The sequence below is a fragment of the Parasteatoda tepidariorum genome, chromosome 2 (assembly GCF_043381705.1).
Source record: "Parasteatoda tepidariorum isolate YZ-2023 chromosome 2, CAS_Ptep_4.0, whole genome shotgun sequence".
NCBI classification, from domain to species: domain Eukaryota; kingdom Metazoa; phylum Arthropoda; class Arachnida; order Araneae; family Theridiidae; genus Parasteatoda; species Parasteatoda tepidariorum.
The window spans coordinates 60,128,975-60,148,470 of record NC_092205.1 but is presented as its reverse complement, the minus strand read 5'-3'; the positions used below and the strand labels follow the sequence as shown (position 1 = coordinate 60,148,470).

The 19,496-nt window shown below is 28.4% G+C and overlaps 1 protein-coding gene across 6 annotated transcripts in view; it reads right to left on the bottom strand.

Moving 5' to 3' along the window:
* Nucleotides 1–296: 296 nt before the first annotated feature.
* Nucleotides 297–19,496, bottom strand: part of LOC107456663 (histidine decarboxylase) — a 53,607-nt gene continuing 34,407 nt past the window's right edge. For 3 of the 6 annotated variants that reach the window (XM_071177648.1, XM_071177647.1, XM_071177649.1), the window contains exons 9-16: nt 19,110–19,272; nt 16,663–16,733; nt 15,577–15,596; nt 13,536–13,634; nt 11,539–11,640; nt 6,677–7,018; nt 2,821–2,907; nt 297–802 (exon numbers count right to left, since the gene is read on the bottom strand). In XM_071177648.1, the coding sequence (XP_071033749.1) occupies nt 2,857–2,907; nt 6,677–7,018; nt 11,539–11,640; nt 13,536–13,634; nt 15,577–15,596; nt 16,663–16,733; nt 19,110–19,272 (848 nt within the window). In that variant the 3' untranslated portion in view covers nt 297–802; nt 2,821–2,856. The remainder of the gene's footprint in view (nt 803–2,820; nt 2,908–6,676; nt 7,019–11,538; nt 11,641–13,535; nt 13,635–15,576; nt 15,597–16,662; nt 16,734–19,109; nt 19,273–19,496) is intronic. The other 3 variants (XM_016074594.4, XM_071177646.1, XM_016074593.4) reach the window with 1 other exon arrangement.

The following is a 19,496-nucleotide window of genomic DNA, read 5'->3' as shown; positions in this document are numbered from 1 at the left end:
ATTATTGTTTGCGTAATGCGAACCTCATAGTGCGTATACTAGAGTACTGAAATTTAACATTGCTTCAAGCTTGTATAGTTTATTTGCTAATCAATTATAAACCTTGTTGGGCTTTGTGATTAATATTGTTACATTAAAATCAACCTTGCACTTCTATCTGGTATCTTCAGCTAGAGCCATGTATGTTAATTCTGAAAATGGCACAAAACGTAGGAAGAAAATCCACATTATTTTGGAAACAAAAACGTACTCTAATCGTCTTACATCGCAGACTGCAATATGAAAGAGGCAATATATCAGCTTGCAACATTTATTTAAAAAGCATATGATGATAAAAGCAACAACAACAAAAATATCAACTACATGCAACGCATTAAAATATATCTCCATAAATTATACAGAGAAAAAAATTGCAAATGATAATAGTCATGACTAAATTAAATTACTCTGTGGAGAGCACTTGTCCACACTTGGTACAACGCGTATCCTCTTCTGCATCCTGTCCATGGCTGAGTTCTTCGATGGCTGGAACACTGTTTTTTGAAGTTTTATCCTCTTTGTCTGAGTTGGCAGCCACCATCAAGTCTATGTGGGAGTCCAGACTGTACTGCCGTTGCCCTCTGATGAGCCCCTTGAGCCTTCTTTGCAAGACTGGTGAATCCTTGCTGGCAATTCTTAAAGTCCCGTTCCTATCTAAAAACTCCTGAATAAGCAGCATGAGGGCGAGAAATAAATTATTAGTACTTACGGGTATCAGGTGCGGAAGTGTGAGAAGTGCAATAAAACTCTTGTAAAAATGACGCTGAAATAACAAAATAAGAATGATTTTCTTCAAAATTCTAGGTTAATATTATAAATAATAAAGTAAAAATTCAATGCGCAAAATGTTTCGTGTTCACTGCCCTTAACATGATATTTTAGAATCATTATCAATATATATGAAGTTATAAAAAAAAAGCGTAGGCATCAGGATATTAAAAAAAGATTTTATCAAAAAAAAAATATTTAAATTTTTATGCTAAGTTAATGTTAGAAATATTAAAATAAAAGTTCAATGCAAAAAAAATTCACAGGATATTTTGGATTCACCCCCTTTAACATGAATTTTTATAATCATTATGAACAATCATTGATATATGAAGTTTCGAAAAGAATATGCACATCACGGAGTTAAACCAAATTTTTAACAAAAAATTTAGTTAAAATTTTATGCCAGAATAATTTTAGAAATAATAATATTATGCAAGGTATTTCGTATTCAGCTCTTTTAACATGAATTTTTTTAATCATTCTCAACAATATATGGCTTTGCGTTGCATGGAAAGGAAAACCATGAAAACTTTCCGCGGTTAGCTTGACGGCAAGGGGATTCTAACCCTTGATCCGTCTACCAATGAGGATATTATACGTCAGCACTCTGGTCGGTGCAAGCTAGATGTGGAATTCGTATCGACCAGTTAAAAAGTCCTCCACGAAGACAAATTTCTCCCAATACTTGTCTTCTAGATTGGGTTCAAAATTGCATGACTACGTTGTTGATCATTAGTAGTCGTAAATTGGGTTGGCTGTTCAATGACTGTTATAAAATTAAAATATATGACACAGAAAAAAATACATATCAGGAAACATAAATAAATATCTAAGTGTAAAACAAAAGCTTTGCGAAAATCTGGAGGATCATTACATAGGTAAATACCAGGGAATATAAGCTTTTAAGCATTACAACTAGTTTGGTTGTTTTATGATATAGACAGATGGAAAAAGGGACTTCTTAGAAATCGATCTTATTCAGTTTTATCCAGTTGTCAAACTAATTCTGTTGCTCTTAATTCAGCCATTATAGAAATTGCCATTGATAATGATTTGTCTGACTTAATAAAGCTTTTGATTTTTTCCAATAAAATTTATCATTAATCCCCTAGTGTTCCTTCATTTTGCAATGATTCCAAAACTATTATATAAGAGCAGGGATTATGAAACGATTTTGTACAATATAAATAATAAAAATGAAATTTAATGTAAAATTTTATTTAAACAAAATAAAAAAGTATTAAAATGAAAATAAATAAATATTAAAATGAAATTAAAACTATTATTAAATTCAATAAAAAATTACAGATAAATAATAGATTAAAAAAAAATTTTTTTAAAAAAACAACTTTTTTTCACCCTCTCTTCATAAAGATAACAAAAATTAATGGAAAATTTGTGATAAACGGAAAACGTCAGATAAAAATGTATTAAGCTGGATTTGTTGATTTATTCATACTTTATACAATTTCTGAGTCCACTTGGATAATATCGAGAGATGGTGAAAGGTTCTTCTTGGAAATCGATCTTATTCAACTTCATCAAGCAGTCAAGCTAATTTTTGAACTAATTTAATTATTTTAGCTAGTTTAAATTAACCGATCAACTAAACGGAAAATTTTAAGCATTTTATAGCGATTGAATGATTTTCTAAGCATTGAAAACTTTTAAAATCCGATACCTGACGAGCTCCTGAAACGTGATACCAGCGTAAATAGTGAGAAACACATTCAATCTATTTTCTTTGAATTTTAGATTTTGTTATTTAGAATTAAAGGTGAGTTTTTTTTAACCTTATATTAATAAATACTTCTGAATATTTTTAAATAATTCATGAAATTTTAGAAGGTAGGAAAAATGAAATCCACAGAGTGTTTTGATATGCAATCATTTCTAAATGTAAAATATTTCATAATCATTGCCCCATGCATTAAATAATGCATGGTGCAGTTTAACTTCCTTAGATTAAATAAAATTCAGTTTCTTAGATAAATAAAAATCTTATCGTACCTTTTTTTTAGAGAGCGCAATTCCTAAAAAAAAGTGCTAAAAGACTGATGCCGATCTAGCTCTAACGGGATATCTCCATTTTCCTACCTATTGTGAAATAAAAATGAAATTTTGAGAATAACGCACACATCTACTACTCACACCGTAAACTTTTACAATTATTGGTTTAAAAATAATTAAGCTTTTGTGGCCAGGTAAGAGAAAAACTTAAGCTTGACCGAAAATCTGTTTTTTTTTTTAAAAAAATAAGCTAATTAAAAACAAGAATTTAAGAAAAGGTTTTTGTGGCACCGTAAGAGAAAAACTTGAGTTTGAGTGAAAATCTGATTTTTTTTAAGAAAAAATAAGCTAATTAAAAATAAGAATTTAAGAAAAAGTTTTTTGTGGCGCCGTAGGAGAAAAACTTGAGCTTGACCGAAAATCTGATTTTTTTTTAAAGAAAAATAAGCTAATTAAAAACAAAAATTTAAGAAAAAGGTTGACAATACTGTGAAAATGCAAGAAGCTTCAGAAGTTTTAAACAGCTGAAAAATGTAGTAAAGATTTAAAAAATAAAATAAAATGAGTTAATATTTATATTAAAGTATTAACAGTGAATGTCTTCGCATTGTTGTTGCAGATTCATATAACATGTTATAATAAAATAAAAAATTTAAAATGAGTTAGCATTTTAATTAAAATACTAATAAAGCAAGCTTATACATAGTTTAAACATTGCTCAACGTGTGATTAACAAATAAAACACATAAAGCGAGGTGAGTTTCCTTAGAAAATGTAAACAATACAAGTCTGCGTAAGGTTGTTGCAATGTAGATCAACGTGTAATAAACAAATAAAAGGCATAAACCGAGTTGCATTTTTGGGATTTTTAACAATAGAGTCTAATATGATTAGTCTAATAGTTAATGAAACAATTAAAAAATGTCATGATTTTGTTTGACAGAAGTTGAAAACTAAAAAGTAGTGATCGCGTTTTGAGAAACTGTGAAACAAAAACTTAGCATTGCTAAATTTGAATTCAAATTTGCTCGTAGGGCGAGATAAATTTTTACCTATTTTTAATTAATTCATAGAATAGCAATTATACAAACGAAATTTAATTTTTTTTTTTCAGTTTTACACAAGGGAATTAATAATTACATATTTATTCCAAATCATCTAAAATAATAACAAACAAAAAAATTAAATAAATAAAAAAAAAAAGTAGAAATGTTACTGAACAGTACGCAAAATGAAATATGGACCACCCTGAATAATTTTTGATCTAATGATTGAATCTTTATCTTCTAGGACTCAATCTTAATGATTCGAGGGGATGACCTCAAACATGCTAATTAATTAGTGCTGACGATATTTTAAGTCACGAATTCAGACATGAAAACGCATTGTCCCTGAATAAGCCTCCCCTTTTTATTCGATGGATTCCGATTTCTAACATTCAAAATACAGGAGGTGGCGGCAATCTGAGAAATATGGCTCCAATAGTTTGATTTATTGAAAGCAAAATTTATTATCTTTTTTACATAGACAAAGATTTCCCGAATTTGTTTTAGGAAAAGCTATTTGTTAAACTAGTAAATGTTAACATCTATGTTCATATAGTTTTACACGAGAAGGAAATAGAACTGTTACCATGGATAAAGTAAAACCAAACTATCAAGTAAATATTTCGAAGAAACTGACGCGGTAAAATATTACCTGTTACAGCTTCATTCGCTTCAAAGATATTTATAAGGTAAATAAAAATCGACCTGTTTCAAGCGCTTCAAAAATAGGCGCCCATTTTCAAGACTTGTCAGACAGGAATAAGAAGAAACAAAAGTGATTTGAAATATAAAACATTGTCAATGGAAAATGGGAAAATAAAGAAGAGAAACTCTCTATTTTTGAGGTTTATCCTCTTTATTTTTCCATTTTTCGTTGACAACTTTAACTTTTACGCTTCAAATCACTCTTGTTTCTTTTTATTCAAGTCTGACTCACATGTTCTCATTTTTTCACAAGTCATTTTTATTTACCTTTTATGTACTTTTGAAGTGAATGAAGCTTTTAATCAGGTAAAACCAAACTAATTAATAAAAACCAAACTAATTAGTAGATAAATGAATGTAATACAATTTAGTATGTAGATATGAAAATTCATTTGGGTACACTTAACATTTTTGTCGACTTGGAGATAATTTTGGCTACTTGGCGATACTTAGCGACCATTTTGCAACAAAATGATAGTTCTGGAAAATTTGAGTTTCAAAGCGATACGACTAATATTTACGGAGTTTTACAAGAATTGTCAAGAATTATGCCGAAAGTTCTTGTGTCCATCGCCAGCCCTATATTAATAGGAGTGTGCCTCGCAGTAAAGTAGAGAGAACATTAGTCCTTTTGTGACCTCAATAGTAATCTGATTTACGGGTCTCTTGTGAACAGTTTGAAGTTTCAGAGCCGGTGATTTGTTGTGCACTAGCCAATTATCCATGCTGCAATTAAGTGCTGAAAATTGCTGTCTTTTCTTGAAGATTCTACCAATAAATTTTTGGAGTCCTAAGGACTGTTTTGTTCATCTCCAATCGATACGAACTGCTGTGCTCATTACAGTATATATATAAAGACCTTTAAAGCCTCTCTAGCTTCGAAACTGACTACAAAATTACTTTTCCTAACTTGGGGATCATATGACTGTTACTCAGAAATAGACTAGTATCGAATTAAGGGTTCCTCAATTTTATAAGTTTAACCTGAACCGTTTAACTGCATTCCAAAAAAATATCAAAATAACGGTAGTACGATGTGGTAGATCATTTACCATACGAATTAAATCAATGGAAATATAATTGTCTACAAAGCATCTCCCACTTCGAAAATTGTAACAAAACTGCTATTCCTAACCTGGGGAGTCATAGAAATGTTGCTCAGAATAAGACTAGCATCGAATGAAGAGTTCATCAGTTTACTATGCTTAAAATAAACTGTTTGGCGGAATTTAAAAAAAATCTAAGTAACTCTCGTATAAGGGGATCGATAATATGTATCGTATATATAAAGTGACCAAACTGAGATAAGGTAACCTCGTATAAGATGACCAAACAGGTTCAATTAATGGAAATACCATTCAAATCACTTCTTTATTCGAAAATGCTGACAAAGCTGCTATTCATAACTTAAACTTAGGGAGTTATGACTGTGGCTCAGAAGAAGACTAGTACCGAATAAATTGTTTCTCAGTTTACTAATTATAACTATTATATTGACTATTCATAACTTAACTTCGAGAGTCATGATTATTGCTCAGAAGTAGACTAATACCGAATGAATTACTCCTCAGTTTACAAAACTTAACTTGAACTGTTCCGCCAAATTCCAAGAAAATCAAATTAACCCTCGTATAAGATGATAGACCATTTACCAAAGAGATTAAATAAATGGAAATATTAGTACCTTCAAAGCATCCCTTGCTTTGAAAATGGTGAAAAAACTACTATTTATAACTTAACTGTGGGAGACGTGATTGTTGCTCAGAAGTAGACTAGTAGCGAATGAATTGTTCCTCAGTTTACAAGCTTAACTTGAACTTCCAGGAAAATCAAATGAACCCTCGTATAAGATAGACCATTTACCATACGAACTAAATCAATGGAAATATATTTGTCTAAAAAGCATCTCCCGCTTCGAAAATGGTGACAAAACAGCCATTCCTAACCTTGGGAGCCATAGCACTTTTGCTCAGAAGTAGACTAGTACCGAATGAATTGTTCCTCAGTTTACAAAGCTTAACTTGAACTTCCAAGAAAAATCAAGTTAACCCTCGTATAAGATTGACCATTTACCAAACAGATTAAATAAATGGAAATGTTATTACCTTCAAAGCATCTCCTGCTTCGAAAATTGCGACAAAACTACCATTCATAACTTTGGGAGTCATAGGACTGTTGCTCAGAAGTAGACTAGTACCAAATGAAGGGTTCCGCCTCTTGATCTCGGCTATGGACAGAGGACGTCTTCCAGATGGTGATTCGTTTAAGATTTGGCTGCACATTAACTGGATGAAGGTCCAGTCATTCTGGATGTCTTGGAATGTTGTCCGAGGTGATGTGACTGTGAAACGGATGACATATTTACCCTTAAGAGAACTAGGAACGCAATGTAGTTTTCCACTGGTATTTATTTTCTTCAGAAGTGTTTCGGTTAGCTCGTTTTCACCCTTTTATAAGGATAAAATAACATTTGTACGTTAGTAAAATACAATTTTCAAGTAGCAATTTTACATTGTATATATATAAATATCTGTAAGGAAATTAAAGTTTGCAAATTTTGCCCTAAAATGCATGTGAAGCAATTGGTTGATTGCAAATTTTGTATTCTAATACATATAAAGTGATTGGTATTTTGTAAATTTCGCATTGAAATATGTACGATGCAGTTGGTAATATACAAATTTTGCAATGAAGTACATATTAGGTAATTAGTAGTTCGCAAACCTCGCATTGAAATATATATGAGGGAATTAATTGGTTGCGATACGAGACAATATAATGTAAGTGTCATTAATCTAGATGCCTATATACACTAGTTCTTGAAATGACTTAGTTTGTAAATCAAACATACGCTTAGTACAGAGAGAATATTTAGACGAATTCAAATTAGTCTTAACAGAACCGTAGCGGATAGAAATTACATGTTATAAAATTATTCAATGCAGTTTAGAAAGACTTTAATACTAAAATATTAACACCCATATTACCCAACTAAAAGCACGCATACATACTTTAACCCTTGACTCAGATTTTTTTTAAACACATTTTTTCTACTTCTTTAGATTATTTTGTGTTAATTTAAGTAAAAATATTTGAAAAATATTATATTTATCATTTTAATAATTTATGGTTATGAAATACAAAATAAAACATCAATGTCTTTTTCTGCTCTATAGATCTTTCTAACACGGTTCACTTCCAAACAATGTTTGTTTTTTTTATAAATTTCTACTTATTTACAATTATTTAGATCTAAGAGAAACTCATCATTGAAATTCATTAATTAAATTCATCATTGAAATTTCCTTAATTTATAAAATCAGAAATTGATAAATTTTTGAATATGAATTTTCAATTATTTTTTTTCAAACTACTTTTTTTTTGGATTTTGTATTTTAGAACAAATATAATTTCGATAATCTAACCTTTTTTAGTAACTACTAGACTATTTTATTTTAATTAAAATAAGCCAAAATATATTTTGGATACTAATTGGTGAGTTAGAAAAAAATATATAGAAAGGCACATCGATGTCCATCTGCTTCAAAGGGCTATAACAGCCCTTGAACATTCAACCTATTTTTGGGTTTACAAATATCAATGTTCAACTCAATAGTCTAGTAACTCTGAACCCAACACAGAAGACAAGGGAATTTCTATACGAAGCATTGAGATAAGCTAGCTTTCATAGCAAACTTTTTGATACCTAAACAAATTCAAAATAAACTTCTAACATTTAAAAAAATATTAGTATAAAACTAACACATATAAAAATTACCTGCCTACTAGAGTTTAATTTTGGCTTCACCTTTCGTTAATTAAATCCGGCTACAGACAACCATTATTAATGATGGTACAATTATTAATAATCTATTGCTATTATTATTAAGCTTTCACTATTACTAATAATATCAATAGAAATCCTTTATTTAAGACTTCAATTTTAATTTTTGATATTTATCATCATATTTCTTAAATTATCGATTTAAAGCTAAAACTCTATTTTTGCGACTTGCCACTTGATTCCTAAGATTACGTTAAAAAATATATTTAACTATACATCTCTTAGATCAAATATTGTAAGGTCATGTAAGTTCACATCATATAATTTCTTCAGGGAACAAAATGTTCTGTCTTCCTCGCCGGTTTAGAACCGGTCTTGATTCGAGATTTAGTAGTGTACATAATAAGAGTTGAGTCAAAACGGCGTCTACAAGAAAGTAGAATTTATTTTTGTGGGGGGAAAAAAAGTGGATCGCAGACCTTTTTTCACCTCATAGGAGTCTGCAGTTGTAAGATGACAGTTGATTTAAGTTTACTTTTACATTAACGAAAAAAAAATTTGAAAAAAAACTTAATGTTCTGATTTATCATTATAACAAAAGGTGATAAAAATTTATCTAAGATCGATTTTTCAATTTTTTTTTATAAGCATATCCTTGCATTATTTTACTTTGCTTGAATGAATTTAAATAATAGAAATAATATATATATATATATATATATATATATGCTTNATATATATATATATATATTTATATATAGTATATTATTTGTACAATCAATAATATACTATTTCTAAATTTAAATTCATTAATACTTTAAATAAAGATAAAACAAAGAAAAGATCATTCATTAAATGATAAAAGCTAATGTTAATTAATTCGTGGTGGGTAAAGCTAATGGATATTTAATTGAAGTACTCTTTTTTTATATTTTTCAATCACAGTATATTTCATTTTCGAATTTATTTCAAGAGTAATAAAATAAGAGTGGGGAATTCAATTTAAACGATAGTAAGAAAATTACTAATTAAGGCTGATTGGATAATTTCTTTTTTAAATTTTCTGAATAGCATTATATTTTATTTTTGAATTAATTTCAAAAGTAATTGAAAGTGTTGAATTAAAACTAATATCATATGATAGAACTCAGCATTGAACTGTTATTTTATAAAATAAGCTTAAATAGCATTGCTATAATATCATTTTTTACACACAAAATTTAAGAGCTTATCTTATTTATGTAAAATCTATAAGTGTGTGTGTGATTTAGATAGAGAAAAGTGATAAAGCGTTTTCTAAATAAACGATTCAGCTTTCGAAATCATTTTCTACTTTTCCATTTCAAAATCGTTGTCTACATAAGACACTTTTTGAGTTAAAAATAATTGTTATAAGTTGAAGTTGTTTTGTAACGTTAGAGAACGATAACCTTATAGAATGAAATTGTTTGCTATTGTTTCTTAAATGATTACACAAAAAAAAAAAGAAATCAGAACAGTTCTTCGAGTTTTAATTCACTTTTATTAAATCTATAAGAATTTCTGAAATTGATTAAACATTATCATACAAATTTAAAAAAATGGATTTTGTCTATTCTTCCTTCGAGAGGGAAAATAACTCGTTTTTGAAAAATTTTGTTGTTGACTAAAATAACATTATATAGCGCTGAATTTATAAAAGAATTACTTAACATAATAGGTCGATGACCTTAAACAAATAATAACTATTGATAATAATTTAAAAACAATAAGACATGCAAAATAAAAACTAATTTGGATTTCTATTTAGGCATACGTATTATCTCAAACAAATCAGAGGAAAACACAGTTTTAATTTACTTTTATTAAATTTATAAGAAATCTGAATCTTAAAAAAAATTATTACTCAACTTTCAGATATTTCAAAAGTTTTAAAATTTGTTCTTTCCTTTTTTTCCCGAGAGGAAAATCTCATTTTTTTTAAAAAAAATTTCTTGAATTGTGACGAATTTATTGAAAGTTAAATATTTAACTTTATAGAACAATAACTTTAATTAAAAACAATGTTAGATAAAATATAAGAATGATCAAACGAGCAAAAATAAAAGAAATTTTATATAGTTTTAAAAATAGGTTCAAGATATGTTCAAGATATGCAAAGATATATTCAGTCAAAAGTGCCTATTTTTCAAAATTTCTATCAAGTGCTTTGCAATCTCAAAAAAATTATGTTCAAACAAAAATAATGAAAACATTTTTTTAATTTTGGAGAAGTTAAAAGAAGAATATCTTTTTTTTAAAATTGCATCCAACAGAAGTATTTGTATTGAAAGCTTAAACAATGTCATTTTTGGAAGAAAAAAAACTTTAGATTTATGTGATAATCATTAATTGAGGACATTATTTTTAATAAAAAATATATGGTAGAAGTTCGTTATCGGGAAGACAATGCATTTTTGTTATAAATTAGAAATATAACAGAGCATTTAAAAGGCCGGGATAGCCTGGTAGGCAGAGAGCAGGACTCACGTTTGTGAGAACGGTAGTTTGAATCGGGTCACAAAGTCCTCCATGTTCCCATGACAAATCAATACCTCTGTCGATAATGAATTGGAGATTGATCGTTCAGGTCAAAATTGGTGCACGTTCAATCCGTTGGGTCACCAAGTCCTCCATGTTCCCATAAGAAATCAATACCTTTGAGGTTATTGAATAGGTGATTGATCGTTCTCTAGTTGAGGCCAAAATTACTATCTGTGGGTGAATGAGTGGATGTATTAATGAATCCGCCCTATAAACGGGTGTGACGTATGGGTGAGGCAGAAGTTGAATTCTTCGCCATTGACGGAACCACTAGAAAACAAGGACAACCGCACCCCCTTTGCCTTGATAGCCGACGACAACAAAAACATAACAGAACATTTTTATAAGGTAAATCTAGGAGAGATTGCGCACATAGAAGTTCTGGGAGATAGTACAGTACGCACACTGCAATTCTAAGTATTTGTAAGAAAGGTAGTACTGCTTTGTAAACTTCATAGAGCAAGTTGATTGCTACAAACGTCTAGGACATGGCATAGCTATGTAGTTTTTTTTTTCGCAAAACATTGTTTGTTGAATTGTGCGCAGACTCTCCTAACTTCACCTTAATAAAAAAAAGAAAAAGAAAGCATGAGTAAAATAATTTTTTTCTAAACATCATACTTTGATTCTAAACACAACCAGACCAAGATGCCTCTGGGCAGGAATTTCAAATCTGTCATCATCTCGAACAAGCGTTTCAAATAGTTTTGCAAGCTTAATACCCTTAATGGAAATTTTAAAAAAGTGTTAAACATTTTTCATTAAAAACAAATATTTTACACAAAGTTCGCAAAAAAATTGTCATCCACAAGGTTTATTTTTCTCTGAAGACAATCATTTATAGCTCCAATTTATAAACTAAAAATAATTTAATAATTATTATATGTTTTATTATAATCACTAAATAAGAATCTACACTATAAGGAATATCTGTAAGCCTGTTTTATTAATAATTGCTTTATTATTATTGATTTATTATTTATTTTATTAATTAAAACTGATTTTATAGAAATCTTATAGTTAGGTAAAAATACTAGATATTTTTAAATTAAAATTCCTTTTGTATTTTATTAAAAGTGAAAAGCTACATTAAATCTTTCAATTAGCTTCCAATTAGTTTATCTATTAAATAAAAATTAATTATAATAATTTAATAACGTATTGTTTTTGTTCCAATCAATCCTCATTCACCGCCAGTAATTTGTATTTCTAAAGTCCTTCTCAACCATGACGTTTACAAATATATACAATAAAGTTGACAAGTAATTGTAAGTGAGGGAAAAAAAGCAAAATTCTTTAAAAATCTTACGAATCACTATTGCGGATGATGTTTTAAAAAACATCAAAATCAATTTGAGTAGTGAGAAAAATTTTAAGTTTGTAATAATAGTTCTTTTCTTTTTTAATGTTCTTTGTTCTTTTTTAATGATTATCCAGGTTTTGATTACGATTTTGCTTTTACGATCTCAAATGTGATATCAATATTTGATAATAATTTTGACACGAGTTCAGAAAACGAATTCTAAATGTGGAAATTATAGAACACTATGTATGATATATTTAAATTATTTTAGTTTTTCAATAGATTATTCAATTATTGATTCCAACTAGTATAAAATATGCTTATAAAATATTCTTCACAAAACTATCTTAATTGTTAAAGATATTATTTATGTATATAATTAAATTACATTTACATAGTTAAAAGTTTTTAATCCTTTTTTATTAAATTCTAAATGCAATTTTGAATACAACTCTAATACATATGATATTATGATAACTATGAACTGGGGAATAATTGTTGCTCGTAAGCCAATTGATGACTCTAGTACAGCGGTTCCCAAATTGTGTTCCTCGAAAACCTAGGGTTCCGCAGGAGATTTAACGGAGTTCCAAGACTGAAGACTTTTCTTTAACATTTTTGAAATCTGCAATTGTATTTAGATACAATTAGAACTACATATTTTACTTATTATTTCCATTCCCTTTATGAAATTATGTTTAAAGTAAAATGCCGAAGAGAGAGAAATTAAAATTTTGAAAAAAAAATCTTCTAACAATATATTTCATGAAAAATTAGGAAAAGAACATGCAATTATAAAAGAATTGCAATAACATTTCACACTGTTTTCGTTTTTTTTTTTTTTTCAAATCAAAATAAAATAACTGATTTCCTTAATAAAGAAATACGCTTTCCTAATAACCATTTTAAATATTTACAAAAGCTCTTTTTTTATAGCAATGTAAAAACAAATTTTTAGCTAGACTAGTTACATTTTCAAGACTGCGAATTTAACTGTCGAACATAAAACTCAATTACTCATGATAGAGCGATGAAAAGAAATTCATTTCTCTCATTAATTATAAAAAAGTTCAAAAGTCAAAAGTAAGTAGTATTTTGACGGTTAATGCGTACAAAATTGTCATTATTCACTTCAATTATGAAGTCAGGGTTCCGTCGGAAGAAGATTGATTATTTAGGATTCCGTAGACAAAACATTTGGGAACCGCTGTTCTAGCACCTGCCACTGCTGCAAAGCTAAGACTCGTTTGCAAGTAACATTTAACAGCAAATTTAATATTAAGTTAATTTACATGGCAAATAAGAGTTTACTTACATGACGAATGTGCTTCTGAAGTCCTTTTATACCGTAATTCCTCAGGACCATCCACAATTTTAGAGCACGGAAGCGTTTACTCAGCGGTATTTGCCAGTGCTGTGATTTTATAAAATTTGTATTACAACTTTAAAAAATATATTGCAAACATTTTAGAAATGTGACATTACATAGCTGACTAAGCAAACAGAAATTAAGGACAGGCACAAGTGCTAGATACAAATCATCTTATAATTTCTCTCTATATACAAATTTTAAGGGAAAGGAGTACCTTTAGGTACTGCACAGGGATTCAAAGCACTATTACGATGTTGCAATTATTCATTTGAGAGATAAACCAGTTGTTCAGAAAAGATTATTACTATACTAGCAATAGTATAGCTTGTTATATAAGAAGACGAGTTAAATTAAATTCATCGATTTGTGCAAAGCTGTTCATAATTTTTGTCATTAGATGGCAGCACCATTAAAATTCTAGTTCTCTAAGAAACAGAAGTAAAACTGAAATGAAACTGAAACAAAAATTTCATATCTATATTCTGCAAATATTTATATTGGTTTGTATTAAAAAATGGAGTATGTTCTCAATAAAGCAATTTTCAGTACTATATCTAGAAACCTCGAACAAAAATAGTATTTTATAAAATACTTTTAAGTTGAATTATTTTGTAGCAGTCTATATTATTCTACAATTGAATAGAATGGAGAAATTTTAAAAATTTGATTATAAAGGTAAATATTACATTTTGTAGCAAGCAATTAAATCTTAAAATGCAAATTATGATTAAATAAAGAATAATAGTCTATAGAATCTAGTCACGTTATGTAATTTTGTTACTCTCATTCAGAAAACTCTGAAAGTTTTGATGCTGCCATCTATCATTCAAATTCATGCATATTTAGATTTGCAAGACGTACAAGATGCGATTTTTATGTGAAATTCCACCAAACTTTAAATATTGAAGTTATGCATAGCTGTGAATTAGCATGCCACTTTTTTACTGATAGGTTCAAATATTCGGTCCTCAAAATATGTGTGAATAGGAAGGAAGAGGAGAGAATCAGCAATCTGGAAAATATGGTGCTTATTATTTGGTCAGGATTGAAGTCCGAAGTTAACGTTATAAGATAAAGATTTAATTTTCTCTTAATGCGTCCCGTTATCTCTCACTGAAACTAATTAAGCGAAGCTGAATTTCCATAAAAGTGAAAAACTCATCTTTTCAAAAATTATACCATAAGTGAAGTTTTACATCGTTTTATAAATGTCTAATTTTTTTATCGTTTAATTTAACGTGTTTTTTTTTTTGTTTTTTTTTTTTTTTTTTGTACTAAATGGTATTTAAATTTTTAGGACAATATTTTAAAACATTTCATGATAAAATGCAAAATTTACTCAGAATTAATTGAAAAATTATTGAGAAGTATAAATTTTATAATATCACTTTTTTCTGCACTTTGCAAGCGATAAAGTCCAATGCTGTCAATGCAAGAAAATTCAACTTTTTTTTTTTTACAGTTTCAGTTTTATTTACTTTTATTTTTATTTACTTTTATTTTTAGGTTAACAATATTTTTTTTAAAAATAATAGTAATAAATTGATAAATAAAATAACTGAATTTACTTGCGCTGCCAAAATGGAGAACTAACCCTTTTTTGAAATTTTACTACTCCATCGGGCAGTAATTTGTCTGATTTCATTCAATTTTCATCATTTAAAGCTGCATAAGTTTAACACTCATCAATACGAAAATTTTACCATTATTGACAAATATTAAAAAATAAAAACTAATTTGCATAATTATGACCTTTTAGAAAAAAATATATTATGTAGGCAGGCCACTGGGCAGCAGATTATGATTGCTAACCATAAAATAGAATCACTAAGCATGCAGATGAATTAAATAATATTCGTTATATTAATAACTTAATTATTCTGAATGTTGTTAATACAGAAGCATTGTAATAATGAATATCATATAATAAATAGCTATTATGTAAACATACTGTATGTAATATAGTTATACTATTCGGACTTACCGTGAAATCAACAGCTAGACCTGCAAATTCAATTTTTTTATTTGTGAAGTGATAAAACTTGAACAAATAAGAGATAATTGTTGAAAAACTATTAAACTTTTTATTAGCTATGTATGTATTTTCTTCCCCATTATGAGTAAGATTGTTATATTTTCCTTTGTGCACCCTTTCCTTCTCATAATTAAATTAAATACAAATATTGTGACTCAAAAATTACTTTAAAATAACTAATAAAATAATGTATAGTTACGCAAATAGCGGTTTAAACCAGAGATAGGAAAGAGCATAGTTTGTGCTTTACTTAAAGATTCTTTTAAAATAAAATAGATGGCGACAGTATATGTTTAAAAAAAATTCTTTTCGAAATAAAGTCATAAGTTGCTTCATAAGTTGCTTTTAAGTATGGGTTGAGATTCAGGACCGGGATAGTGGGTGAAAATCGCCCAACAAGAGATCTTAACTTAACATCGTTAACATTTATTTATTTATTTTTAAATGAAATTAAATTATTAAATTTTTTTGAATGTAAAAAAAATTAGTCTCTACAGGAGAAAATCCAATATCTCTGATATCTGAATCTAATATCTATCTAGAAAATCTGATATCTAAATTTTATGCGATAATTGCTTTTCATATATATTTACGTACGAGCACGTATGAGCCTATCAACGATTTTCTCTAAATTATGGAAAATGGACTTTTTACTTTACTTTTCACAAATCAAAAACCGTATTTAAAAAAAATTGAATTTATGTTTTATTATTTTTTTAAATATTTTTATTCCGTAATTAGTTGCCTTTGTTAGATGTGGCTTGAAAGATATTACAACAATTCTAGCATTGAAGGCAACTGAAACTATATTGTAATTTTAGACATAAATTTTTAAACCGCAATGTTCGTATAAAATTTTCTACTAGTTTTAAGAATTTAACTATAAGTTTTTCCGCAGAGCGAAATAAAATATAAGATTAATTTCCGAACATAGTGGAGCTAGTAGATTTTTAAATATTAGAGAAAAAATAAATTTGTATAAAATAAATTTATAATTTGTAAAATTGTTACTTTTAGGATTTAAATGTATCTTACCAGTGTTTTCATGCTTCAAATATAATGGATCGACATTAAATGTCCGATGAAGTCTTTCACTATTCCTTACCCTAAAAATAATTTTATAAGTAAATAATTTTACTTATAAGAAGTGTTAATTTTATAAGTAAATAAATGTTAGAACTTCCAGAAATTCATGTGCATTTCGTCCATGCTTTCACGTGTGTCTTAATGTAAAAGAGAACTTGAAATGGATAATGTTTATGGCACTTAAAATTACACATAAGTGCAAACATATTTCATTTCAATAATTTGGGTTTTTTATTTTATAAATGTTAATTTTATAAGTAAATAAATGTTAGAACTTTCAGAAATTCATGTGCATTTCGCCCATGCTTTCACGTGTGTCTTAATGTAACAGAGAACTTGAAATGGATAATGTTTATGGCACTTAAAATTACACATAAGTGCAAACATATTTCATTTTAATAATTTGGGGGTTTTATTTTATAAATGTTAATTTTACAGCTTAATAAATGTTAGATTGTTAGATGTAAATTATCGTCGTTAATGAAAAATAATATGTTACGCAACATCAGCTATAAACTAATGAAACATTATATGACAAAATTGCAAGGTAAATATGCATGTTAAAAGTTATTATATTATTTATAAATAGCAGTTATTTATTTCCCATTTAGATACCAATCAATATCCTAATTATTTCGTGTGATTAATTAATAATAATTTACTATAGTGTTGAATGCTGAATTGAATGCCTTAATTTTAGCATATTAAAGTTATTCATTTTGTGATATTATATTCTGTACGATCAAACCTACCAATAACAAATTTACCAATTGTAATTGTACAGTGGGAAATCCAGTAACAAATGGCTAAAGAATTAAAATTAATAATTTTATAAATGGAATAATTAATAATGTCATTGAGTAAGAAAAGGAAAAATTCTAATAGTTACTTAATGGGGATTTAGAATTTTTCTTCTTTAATATTATTGTTGTTGTTTCTAATGATACTTGCCAATACCAGCAAGCCTGCTTGGTGGAACCAAGCGAATTGATAAAGCGACGCCATTGATAATTAAATAATTTTAGTAATAATTCTAATTGAATTAGCATGATTCTTTCAGTGCCGATTTATTAGTTATTTTCTTTTTTTCCTTCTTACGAAGAACTGATATTCAGCTAATTATAAAATAAAGTAAATCCTAATAAATATGCACAATACGTAAACAGGCATAATAGCATAAAAAAGTCATGCGCCATCCGGTAATGCTTTTTTGTCCATAATTATCTCTGAATTTACACTATCAAATGCTTATTTGTACGAATGAACCAATAAACAAGCAAATTAACTCCATCAAAGCTAATTTAAACTTAATACTTCTTTGTTAATAATACCAAATACTGTTGTTGTTGTTTCTATTCCCCAAGAGGTCCATTACAATTAGACCAAATCCATAAGTCCAAAAATGTCCAGAAAGTCTAAAAACAGATCAGGTTTTGAGTAAACACCAAATACTTCTGATTTATACTTAACATAAAATTGTTCCTGTAAATATAATGTCATTTTTAATGACTGATAGTCGAGGTTGTATCATTAATAGGTTTTCCGTTTATAGATCTTTTATAGGCCGTTTATAAGCCTTATTAAAAGATGTTTGTGTACATAATTCAAGCATAATGTTATCCAAACATATTGCACTTATGACGAATGGTACTTATCGAGCGATTTCTAAATCCCATTTTCGCGAACGTTAGTGTACAATATAATATGCTACTGTGTAGACAATTGCACTAATGAGAAATTTGATGCAAACCATGCTATGCTCTAATTTGCTGCAATTGTATTGCATATTACAAATACCAAGTTCTTGCAAACATTATTATACTACATAACAATTTGTTGTAAATACTATTATACCATACACTAAGAGTTCATGTATAGTATAATAGTTTTTACAGTAAATTATTCTTCTGGCACAGGCGATAACAATAATCGTAGTGTGAATTCTATGCAAATAGAGTAAAGACTGGTAAATTAGATTTTTGTCGTCTGTTCTCACGTCGGAATACGTCAGTCTGAAAACTGCTTCGGGATATGCTCATTAGATGCTCTGATACGCCATTGTGAACCCAACTCAACCCCTTCCTTCTCGCTCCCGTGAAAATGACGGGCTGGAGTGTTCAGTAGTAACGTGCCAATAAGAATAAACTAATTCATTTCTTTCGTCCGGAGAACATTTTATTTCTTATTTTACACGCCAGATGGCAGTACCATGATATTTTTAAGGTAATTGTAGATAGTTAGTTTATTTTAAACTAGATGCCAGCACAAATCAAATACGTGTATTTAGCAAAATAGGCACTTTTATGACCGTTTTCTTGAAAATTAACCGATCATTAAGGGGTTAAGTTGCTGCAAACAGTATTATACAATAAGCAAAAGTTCGTTAAGTCCTTTACCACATAGCTGTGCAGTCAAAATGTATCATTAACCATTTAGATGGATTGAAAGCGAATGAGTCAGCGTATTCTACGCCTTCCAACCAATGCCTGAACTCGGGGCAAACAAAAGCACTCCCGGCATATGCTGCGTCTACATGAAGCCACATATTTTCTTTTTCACCTAAAATTGAAAACAGAATTCCGTTTAAAATTTAGAATACTAACAGAATTCTATTTTTCTTTGTTTTTAATTATTCTGAAAAATGTATAATTGAAGAGACAAAGGCAAATATTAAACAGAATTTTACATCACATTTTTTTAAAAAAAGTATACAATAAGAAAAATCCCAAAGTGTTATAAATTAATTAACATATTTTGTTGCTAATTCTGTTATGATGCAGTTT